This window comes from Mandrillus leucophaeus, unplaced genomic scaffold (genome assembly GCF_000951045.1).
Source record: "Mandrillus leucophaeus isolate KB7577 unplaced genomic scaffold, Mleu.le_1.0 Scaffold1372, whole genome shotgun sequence".
NCBI lineage: Eukaryota > Metazoa > Chordata > Mammalia > Primates > Cercopithecidae > Mandrillus > Mandrillus leucophaeus.
Window position 1 is genome coordinate 178,789 of NW_012101335.1, and position 10,534 is coordinate 189,322.

Genomic DNA, 10,534 nt, shown 5'->3' on the forward strand with positions numbered 1-10,534 from the left:
TTTTGCATTTTTAGTAGAGACGGGGTTTCACCATGTTAGCCAGGATGGTCTCGATCTCCTGACCTCGTGATCCACCCGCCTCGGCCTCCCAAAGTGCTAGGATTACAGGAGTGAGCCATCGCACCCCACAACCACCTGGATTCTTTTCACAGGCACAAGTTCCTTTTCCTGCTGACCAAACAGAACTGGGTATGCAGCAGGTGCCTGGTAAATGCTTAGACTCTTGCAAGATCCCCAGGGTCTGGGAGTGAAACTCCTTTTCCAGTCCTGCTGATCTTGCTGTGTGGCTCCCGGTAGCCCCTGACCTCTTCAGGAATCAGCCACTGCTATAGGCTGACTTTGTGTCCCCCAAAATTCAAATATTGAAACCTAATCCCCCATGTGACAGTAGTTAGAGGTGGGGTCATTGGGAGGTGACTAGCAGCCCCCATGAATGGGATTGGTGCCCTTATGAAAGAGACCCCAGAGAGCTCACTTGTCTGCCATGTGAGGACACAGCTAAAAGACACAGCCGTCTATGAACCAGGAAGCAGCCTCACCAGACACGAATGTGTCGGCACCTTGATCTTGAACTTCAGCCTCCAGAGCAGTGAGCAACCAATGTTTGTTGTTCATAAGCCACCCAGTGGATGGCATTCCATGACAGCAGCCTGCAGGACTAAAACACCCGCCACTGGAGGCGCTGCGTGGTCTCTGACTGGCTTTCCTAACTCCAGTGTTTTAGCCCAGCTTTGGCTCTGACCCCTTTATTGTTCAGATGGGGAAGCTGAGGCTCAGAACAGCCAGAGGTTTCATGGTGGGATCATGACAGAATGTTTCCCTTCACTCCTTCCATAAATGCTCCTCTCCCTGAGTCAGACTGAGCTTGGCACAGGTGGTGGAAGCCAGGCGGGACTTTTCCTGTTGTCTCGGATGTTGATGAGCCCTCGGGGCTGAGTGCAGAAGGCGTGTGGTGCCGCACATGCCGCTAGTGTCCTGGCCGTGTCCCGGCACCGGCCTTGGCAGGATGAAGGCTGCTCAGCACAGACCTTGGGGCTTTTTTTCTGGTGATTGACATATTTGGCCTGGGTTCAGGGCAGGCTGAGGCTCCCAGGAATGGTCTGACTCCCAGCGGTGACTGATGGAGCAGCGGGGTAGACACCCCAGCGCCCAGCCCTTTGGAGGGACGACTCCCAGGTGCGCATTCTGTACTCAATCTCCAGCTGGCGCTCATCCCCAGCCAGATGGAGCTCCGGTTGCTCCCAGCAGCGATGACGCCAACAGTGGGCCCCACCGGTTCCCCCTCTTCCCTGTCCTCTTCCCCATTGCTAAATAAATTCCTTGTGATCAGGCTCGTGTCCCAGGGACAGCTTCTGGAGAAGCTGGAGCCCTAGACATGAGATTCTAGACCACTGCTGCCCCCAAACGAATAGGGGCCCGTCGGCCCTGTCCCAGTGAGTTTCCTCCTGGGAGGGAGCGTGGGGAAGGTAGCCGCTGGGTATAGGGCTCGGGGCAACCATCTGGAGAGCTCAGCCTGCGTCTCCTGGGGTTTGGAGACCTGAAGGCAGGTGCCCAGCCAGCCTGGGTGTCTCAAGGCCGGAGATGAATGCCACAGGCTGCGGCAGGAGGACAGCACAGGGGGCCCAGGGTTGGGCTTACCAGGGAGGGGAGTTGCAGAGAGCTTCTTCACCAGGAAGCCCCCAGCTCCATCCTGGAACCGTGCCCAGAGTGGCCCAGGGCGGGAGTTTCCTGAGGGGCAGGTTTCTTCGAAGAACCCACAAAACTCCTCAGGCGGCATCAGTGTGTGGGCGGCTGTTGCCCTCAGAGAGTGTCGCAATCACACCCTCCTAAGAGTCTCCCACGTCCCCTGCCAGCCCTGCCCCCACCATGGCTTGACAGATGGAGGCAAGAAGAAAGCACTTCCTGAAACCCCCAGGGCCCGGCTCCTTCCCCCACACCAGTGTCACTCCATTTGTGGCCACCTCGCATCATCCTTGTTTTACTGATATGGAAACCAAGGCCCAGATAGGGGCAGAGACGCCCCCACACCCCACCAGATTGCATAGCAAGTGCATGGTCTGGACTCTCCCAGTCCCACAGCTGTTCTTATGAGCTTCCCTGCTGTCCTTCAGGGTGTCCCAGCCCAGGGCCACGCCATACAGCTGCAGTCCCGCTCCACCTCGTGCCGATTGTGAGATCCTGGAGAGGCACTCAACCTCTCTGTGCCTCTGTCTGCTTGTCTCAAAGACAGCGATGGCGGTGCTCAGCTCCTAGGGCCTTGGGAGGATGCAGGAGCTGCTTGAATGCGGGTGTTTGCTGCTTCCCCCACACTTCCCCCTGCCAGGCTTGTCTCTGCCTTCCCTGGCAGCGTCCATTTGAACTTCCAGGCCCAGCGGGCCACACCCTTCCTGTAGGAAGCCATCCCTGACTCCCATGGGCCATGAGGCTGGGTCATGTGCCGCTGTAGTCCCTGCTGATGGGACGGCTCTGGAACACTTGGCATACATTGTGCCTCCTCCAGGGGCTCCCGGGGTTGGCAGGGGTGAGAGGAGGTGCCCAGGGAAGGAGTGGGCCTGGCACAGGCACGAGGCCTACCTCTGAATTTCTGAGGCCCCAGCTCTCTCTCTGCCCCCACACCCTGGGGCCTTTATGGGCTGAGTCAGGTGTGGAGCTGGAGTTTCCCCGTAGTTATTTTGGGAGCAAAGCAGGTGCTGAGGTTAGTCGAGGACACACCTGGGCACCACTTCAGGCAGGTTAGTCAGGGGCCTGACCCCATCCCTGCTCTGTCCCAGACACAAGTGGCCAGAGATGACCCCAGAGGCATGGGAGGCTGGAACCCTTCATGGCTCCCAACTGCCCTGCTAGAGTCTTGCCTTGACCACTGGCATCCCCCCGACTGGCCTGGCCTGGCACCGCCATCTTTTGTCATCTTTTCTCCCCTGCCTGAGCAAATGCGACCCTCTCAGCAGCTGTAGGCCAGCCAGCCTTCCAGCCATTGCCAGGCCATTTCCTCCACCTGAAGGCCCCTCCCTGACAGCTTGGCCCAGGGGGATTGCTCCCATTCACGCCCTCTGGCCTGTCTGGATGTGCCTGTTGGCTTACAGGGACCTGGGGCACTCGCTCCAGCTTGTGGCCCTGGGTCAGATTCTCTCTGTCTCTCTCCCTCTTCACGTACCCCTTCCCTCTCCCCCTTAATTGACAGAAAGACCACAGAAACCTGCCCAATGTCACACAACCACGAGGGACATAGTGGGGCCTGGAACCCAGGCTGCAGCCCCAGATGCCAACTGGAAGCGGCAGCCGCTGTGGGGGAGGCTGGGAGTGCCTGGAGCCCAGGCAGGTGGCTGAGGACCTGGGTGGGAGGGGGCCTCACCCAGCACAGGAAGCTTGAGGTGGTGGCAGCTTTGGAACCAACTTAAAGAGAGATAAAGAGGAAATACCTCTCAGGCCCCACCCTGGCCCTGCACCTCCTTCCCTTCCTACCCCACAGCCACACACACATCTCAGCTCCCAAACTGTCCCGCCAGCCTGCCTGGCCCTGTCACCTGTCTCCATATCTGACTGAGTCCTACCATAACACCTCCGTGGTTCCCCACATGGCTTGGCATTTGAGGTCCTCCTGCCAGTCCCACACACCACAGGTTCTCTGTCATTGCTCTCCCTTTGTTCATCCTGACCTTCTCCCAGGGATGCCTTTCTCTTTTTCTACTTAGCCAACTCCTACACATCCTTCAAAACCTCACTCATTGCCACCTCTTCTGAGAAGCCTTCCCTGGGAAATCACCTTAATGCTCACTGTCTTCCCATGTAGTATGTCCTTCATGTCCTCTGTCTCCCCCAGAACACGGCTGCTCTGACTCCCTGTGTCTCCAGCATCGCCCAGGCTGGGCCCCCTGGAGCTGTGGCCAGTGTTTAGTGAATGACTAAGTGGCTGTATCTTGGGGCTGCCTCAGCTGTCATTCAAAGTATATCCAGTTGGTTCGCATAGATTTCTTGGGCCCCATGCCTGTTCTGGGGCTGGGCCCTGCTCCAGCCATTCTCACGGCAGCAGTATTGGCTGCCACCTGCCCAGAGCCCCAACTGGGACATCCCTAGGCCGGCAGGTCCCAGGCCCCAGGATAGCTGCTCCCCAGGCCCAGTTCCTGCTCCACCCTGGTCCCAGACTCTGCTCTGCCAATGTCCAGTTCCACCCACACCCCAAAGGCAGGGCCTACAGGGTCTGCTTCCTGCCCAGCCCTCTCCCAGTCACTACTCAGCGCCGGACCAGCTCTCAGCAAGAGCTCTAGAACCCTCCACAGTTTGAACAGATTGGAGCATCTGCCCTCCTTGAGTTACAGATAGGGAAACTGAGAAACAGAGAGCAGGGACCTGCCTGAAGCCACACAGCAGCCAGTGGCCCAGCCAGCTAAAAGCCCAGGACCTTGTCCTCTCTCAGGGACCTCCTAGACATTCTCCACCGGCTCAGGTCCTCGGTGTCGAGGCCTGGGCTTGCCCTGACTCTGCCCCAACCCTGAGTAAATCCTCAGAACTCAGTCTCCTGTGCCTGCTAGGCTGGTGGCCTCTGTGGAGCCTGGGGGCCCCAGACAGATGGACAGAGGCCCAGGAGTGAGGGGGTCCCATGGCCAGGAGAGATAGAGCCACGGGGATGGGATGGGGGGTGTCCACTCACGGATGGGGCTTGACGCGGATGTAGTTCTTGGGAATAAACCCCTCGACGCCCCGGAGCTCGGCCTTGTACCAGTTCTGGTCATCCTCCATGTTCAGGATCTGTGGGCAGGAGACACAAAGCCACTCAGTCACCGAGAAAGAACAACTGTCACCCCCGGAGATGCCACTGCATGCCAGGCCCCAGGTGGGCTTCGCCTGCACCAGCTTCTGAGTCTACTCACAGAGAAGGGCTGGGGGCCTGGGACAGGACTTGCCCACGGTCACAAGGGCTGAATTAGAACACCTCGTTCCTCAGTCCTGCCCATCCTCTGGCCCCAGGACAGCCCATCCTCAGGCGATTCACAGACTCCAAGGGTGGCACAGTCGGGGACTCATAGGAGGCTTGGGGTGGCTGCAGCTGGCCTCTCAGGCTCCAACAGCAGGAGCCCTGCGGACCATGGGGTTTGCAGGAGCAGAACTGGGGACCTGAGTTCCTTCCTGGGCTGTGCCCGCAAATTTGGGGGGTCCACAGCACCTACATGCCATGCACTGAGCCTTGGGGTGAAAGTCGGGGGGCCCAACCTGAGCACAGCCATCAGTGGTCACCTAGGGTCCCTCGCATTTAAACAGCTGAGGGGTGACAATTCAGTGGGGGGATTTCAGGCTCTGGGGAGCAGATAAGGCGGTCTTTGGTCTGAGACAGGCTGTTTCTCAGCCCCGGCGTGGCCTGCTCAGTCACACGGGCTCCTCTTCACCCCACAGGTGGGCCCGGAGGAACTGAAATAGCCAGAGCGGGGGTGGGAGTCCCTGAGGGGGAGCAATCAAGCGACCAAGGCGGAGGGGGGCCGGGCCTGGGAGGGACACAGCACAAGGCCGGGGGTCCTTCCTGCATTCCCTGGGCACGTCTTCCATGTGTCCCCCTGATTCTGATAAAGCCCCCAAGGTCAACATCACCAAATGCTATTTTACAGATAACAAAACTGAAGCCCAGAGAGGGGAAGTGACTTGGCCAAGGCCACACAGCAGGGGAGAGGCGGAGCCTGTTTGGTCAGCTAGGACTCTGAGGCCCGGGGTTTTCGACTCACTGGTCAAGGGGGTCCTGGCCCACCAATTTTCGCCTCCAGTCCTCTTTGTCCCTGGACCCCAGCTTGAGGGGACATCTCTCCTGTGAGGAGACATCTCTCCTGTCAGTCCTGGAGCACGCTCCAATGTCAGCTCAATCTTTCAGGGGTACTTGTTGAGAGAAAAAAAATGGGCATGGGGTACCAAAGGCCCAAGGCAGGCCAACATAGGAGCATCAACTCCAGCAATGACATTTTGCCAAGAGTAGCTGGGATTGGCCTCCTAGGACCCAGGCCTGAGGCGCCACCCTCACAGGTGGCCTCTGCACACCCATCTCCACCCCCGCTTTGTCCACCAGGCCAGGCTGGCTGAGCCCCTTCCTTCCTGTCCCTGCAGCCTGGGCCAGGTCAGCAGCCCCAGGGGCGAACGGAAGCAGGTGGCTGACTCAGGAAAACTTTCGCTCAACACAAAACAAAACAAAACAAAACAAAACAGGCTGGGCACGGTGGCTTATGCCTGTAATCCCAGCACTTTGGGAGGCTGAGGAGGGTGGACCACCTGAGGTCAGGAGTTCGAGACTAGCCTGGCCAATATGGTGAAACCCCATCTCTACTAAAAATACAAAAAATTAGCCAAGCATGGTGGCACACCTCTGTAATCCCAACTTTCTCAGGAGGCTGAGGCAGGCGAATCACTTGGACCCGGGAGGTGGAGGCTGCAGTGAACCGAGATCGTGCCATTGCACTCCAGCCTGGGCAACAGAGTGAGACTCCATCTCAAAACAACAAAACAAAACAACACAACTCCCCCAACCTAAGGAGAAAACAAGGACCTGTAGGCCACATGCCACAGCCATGGATTCCAGGAGGAGGCCCTGAAGCCTGGGGCTCCAGAACATTCTGTCTGCTTCTGACTCTCTGTGGCCTTGACCTCAGTGTCCTCCCTCTTCTGTCCAGTGGGTGTATTTGTGGCCTGCCTTGCATGCAGCAGTGTGGACATGGGATGCACTATATCTCATGCAGTCCCTGCTTTGTTTTGTCTCCTTGTCATCTGCACTCAGAGGACCCAGGAGTGTCCCATTGGTTACGTTAGTTAGTGATTTCTTTCTCTTTTTTCTTTTTTTTTTTTTTTTTTTGAGATGAAGTCTCGCTGTGTCAGCAGGCTGGAGTACAGTGGCGCAATCTCGGCTCACTGCAACCTCTGCCTCCCAGGTTCAAGCAATTCTCCTGCCTCAGTCTCCCGAGTAGCTGGGACTACAGGTGCCTGCCACCACGCCCAGCTAATTTTTGTATTTTTACTAGAGACGGGGTTTCACCATGTTGGCCAGGCTAATCTCGATCTCTTGACCTCACGTTAACTGATTTCTTACTGTGAACATTGTTCGAAAGCCCCAGACCCTCTGAGGCCCGGGAATTCTCAGAAGGGAGAGAGGCCAACCCCTCCCTGGAGGAGTATCACTGCTCAAGGTGAAAGGCAGACCTCGGCCTGCCCCTGAGCCTTTGCCCCCATGGTGCCCTCCACCTGGGCTGCTGCCCCACTTTACCATCCCAGCCTGATGCAGTTGCTGCTTGACAGTTGTTTACTGAACACCTACTGTGTTCCAGGCACCCCACGACACAGCAGGGAACAAGAAGCTCACATTCTAGTAGGCAGAGACAGACCATAAACAAGGGAAGAAACAAGTAAGCAAGGTAGTTTAATGGAGCAGTAAGTGCTGTGAAAAATGGACATCAGGAGAGAGATGGAGAATGTCTGGTTGGGTGGGAGCGGGGAGATTGTCAACACGGGACAGGTGGGGTGGTCCAGAAAGGCCTTTCTGAAGAAGTGACATGGAAGCTGAGACCCGAATTACAAGAAGGAACCAGCAGTAAGAAAATGTGGGGAACAGTGTTCAAGGTGGACGGAACAGCCAGTGCCAAAGCCCTGAGATGGGGGCAAGCTCTGTCCCCGAAACAGAAAGGAGGCCAGGGTGCCTGGAGTCGAGGAGGGAGGAGCAGGTGTCATGAGATATCCAGGGGAGGGCCAGGCTCTGAGTCATGGCCACTGCATGGAGACTGGGCTGGGAAGCAGGGGGTGGCGGGGGGAGGCCTTGAGAGCCACCGCACAAGCCCAGGTGAGTGACGATGGAGGCCTGGGCCAGAGGAGGGGCTTCAGGTAGGTTTGGCCAGAGTTGCCGACAAGACAATGACAGGCTGCAGAAAGTAGGTTCGGGGAGCCCAGGGCTGGACCGTCACCCTTTCCCATGGAGATGGCAGGGTGACATGGGCTTCCTGAATCTAGGTCTGGTCATCCAGGCTGTTCGTGGAGAGATGGGAGTGAAGCCCCCTCCAGCTGGCAGCAGCAGGGGGATGCGTGCACCCAGAAACACCTGGCCCACCAGGGAGGGAGGCTTTGTCCCAGAGAGGTGATGTTTGGGGCCATTTGTCCAGAGTGAGTCCATGAGCCAGAGTCTTCATCCAAGACCAAAGTTGAGATTTGAAGAACGGGCTTCATTGCCCACTCCCCCAGGCTGGACTCAATCTGTAGGCAGGCAGTGCCGTGGCAGGGGCTGGCCCACAGGGAGCGCTGGAAAACACTTGCTGGGCAAGAGGACAGGCTGGTCGTGGAGCTCAGCTTCCACCCCAGCCACTTGATCCCTCCAAGCCTGGCTCAGCGCCTCCCGCACACCCCATTCCTATTTCATCACTGCCCCACTCCCTCCCAACACCACACCTGGGTCTAAAGACCTCCAAGTGCTCTCAGATGAGAAACGAAGACTTGGATCCCCGCAGAGGGTCATGCCTTGGGCTCACAGCCCCAGTGCTCAGCCCGGCCCTGTCCACGAGGCCCACAGCCAGCACTGCAGTGACCCCAGATGCCAGCACCCCAGCATAGAGAAGGAGGAATTGCTCCTCCTCCTCTGGACCCCAACCCCCAGCCCAGCCTGTTCAGACCAAGTGCAGGTTCCACAGTCAAAGGGACACAAGTTCAAAACTGACTCCATACTGAGCAGGTGATGTTGCCTCCCTGTGCCTCAGTTTAGTCACCTGTGAAACGGGGGTGCCAGTCCCCATTGCTTAAATGGCACATGGGGTGTGCTGCTGAGTTCAGGGCCTGGCTATAGCAGGGTGATGGCACAGGGAGCTCTCCTGTCTTGTGCTTGAAGCTTGTGGTCAAGAACAGCGCCCAAGATTCAGCGCAGAGGAGCGTTCAGTCTAACACCCATTGCTCCAGTGAGGAAACTGAGGCCCAGAGAAGGGCAGTCACTCCCCTAGTGTGGTTTACTGGCAGTTCCAGTGCACAGTGTTGGCATGGCCACTCCCAGAATCCTGGGCATGGCTTTCATATGCAAACTTTTAAGCAAGGACATTTCCAGAGACACATTCCACAGGCCCATCTGTCTAGACTGTCTTGGAAGGCTGCAATGTCTGCCAAAAGCGGCCCAGACAAGGAGAAATGAACTGTGGTATGACTCTGTTTTCCCTTTACTCCACACTACTGGGAAGCTCATCTTTGATGCCTTCATCACAGCTATTTTAGCCCTACTAGGTTAGCATGTGTACTTATTTCTTTCCTAAGACCTTCTCTCTCTCCCTCTTTCTCCCTCTGTTCTCCATTCCCATACTCTGTCTCTCTCTCTAGCTCTCATTGTCTCCCTCTCTCAACAATTTTCTTTTCAAACTTTGTCCTGGAAAACTGGGGGTTGAACTAACTCCTGCCAGACACTGTGGTAATATCTCATCGAATCCTCACAGCAGCCCCAAAGGAGGGTCATTAGTTATCTCCCCATTTCCTAGATGGAGAAACTGAGGCTCCGAGGGAAGAGGTGGCTTGTCCGGAGTCACACAGCCAATAACTGGAGAGGCTGGGCCTGTCTTCCAGGGGCCACCGTCTGCTTGGGACAATCCCAGGCCCCCGGTTTCTAAATCCACCCCCACCCCGTGTGGGGCCAACTCAGCAGGCTCCAGCCCCCCTACCTTGAGTGTGTCTCCCTTGTTGAAGGCCAGCTCATCGCTCTCTGTGGCCTGAAAGCTGTACAGGGCCACGGACTCCATGCCGCTGCTCGGGGCTCCAGCAGCTGGGCTCAGAGCTGGGCCGACAGCTTCCTGCTTCCTCTGCAGTCGAGGACCGTCTTCCTTTGTTTTGAGTGCGTGTTTGTTCTTTTGAAGTTGAGACTGAAACTGCTCCTGATGGGGGAGAAACAGGAAACAGACATGTCACAGAATAGGGAGGGCTTGTGAGCCAGCTCGGTCCCTACCTCAGACCCCAGGTGCCAGGAATGGCCTTTGGGGAGTCTCCCTGAAGCTCTGGGAGTGGGGCCCCCTTGTGCCCATGTTTTACCCTCCATAAAAGTGAGGTGCCTGGAGGAGAAGTGCCGAAGCTCTCCTGCTGGCTCAGGCACTGAATCTCATGGCACCAGATGCTGGCCCCCCTTCACCAATTTGCCAATGACCCTCCATCTTTTCCTAAACCCTGGTGCCTCTTGTGATGCCCTGCCTCCTTCTACTTCAATCCAAGCTCTTCGCCTGGCATTCAAGGCCCTTGCAAGCCACCGCCTCCACCTGCCCCTACAAATAGCCCCCATTCTCATCCTTTGTCATCCCCTTCACTCTAAACAAACCCGGGGCTTCAGCCACAGCAAGGGGCCACACCAAACTCTCATTTCAACCACAGACTTTTGCACATGCGGTTCCTCTGCCTGGTGCTCTCCTCTTTCTGCTCCCGGGAGACTCCTATTCATCCATCAAACCCCAGCTCAGAATGCACCTCTTCTGGTTTAAACACGGGCACCTTAGGTGTGACTTAAATCCTAAGGTCAATAAGACTTGTGGGCTGGGGCAATGGCTCATGCCTGTAATCCCAGCAC

General features: G+C 57.0%; 1 protein-coding gene across 3 annotated transcripts in view; it reads right to left on the bottom strand.

Annotated features, from left to right (window-relative positions):
- The window catches only part of GRAP (GRB2-related adaptor protein), a 26,199-nt gene extending 16,283 nt beyond the window's left edge, over window positions 1-9,916 (bottom strand). For 2 of the 3 annotated variants that reach the window (XM_011973427.1, XM_011973425.1), the window contains exons 1-2: window positions 9,645-9,916; window positions 4,649-4,746 (exon numbers count right to left, since the gene is read on the bottom strand). In XM_011973427.1, coding sequence (XP_011828817.1) covers window positions 4,649-4,746; window positions 9,645-9,722 — 176 coding nt within the window. In that variant the 5' untranslated portion in view covers window positions 9,723-9,916. Of the gene's footprint in view, window positions 1-4,648; window positions 4,747-5,165; window positions 5,333-9,644 lie in introns of those variants that run through there. The other variant, XM_011973426.1, reaches the window with a different exon arrangement.
- Between the last annotated feature and the right edge of the window lie 618 nt (window positions 9,917-10,534).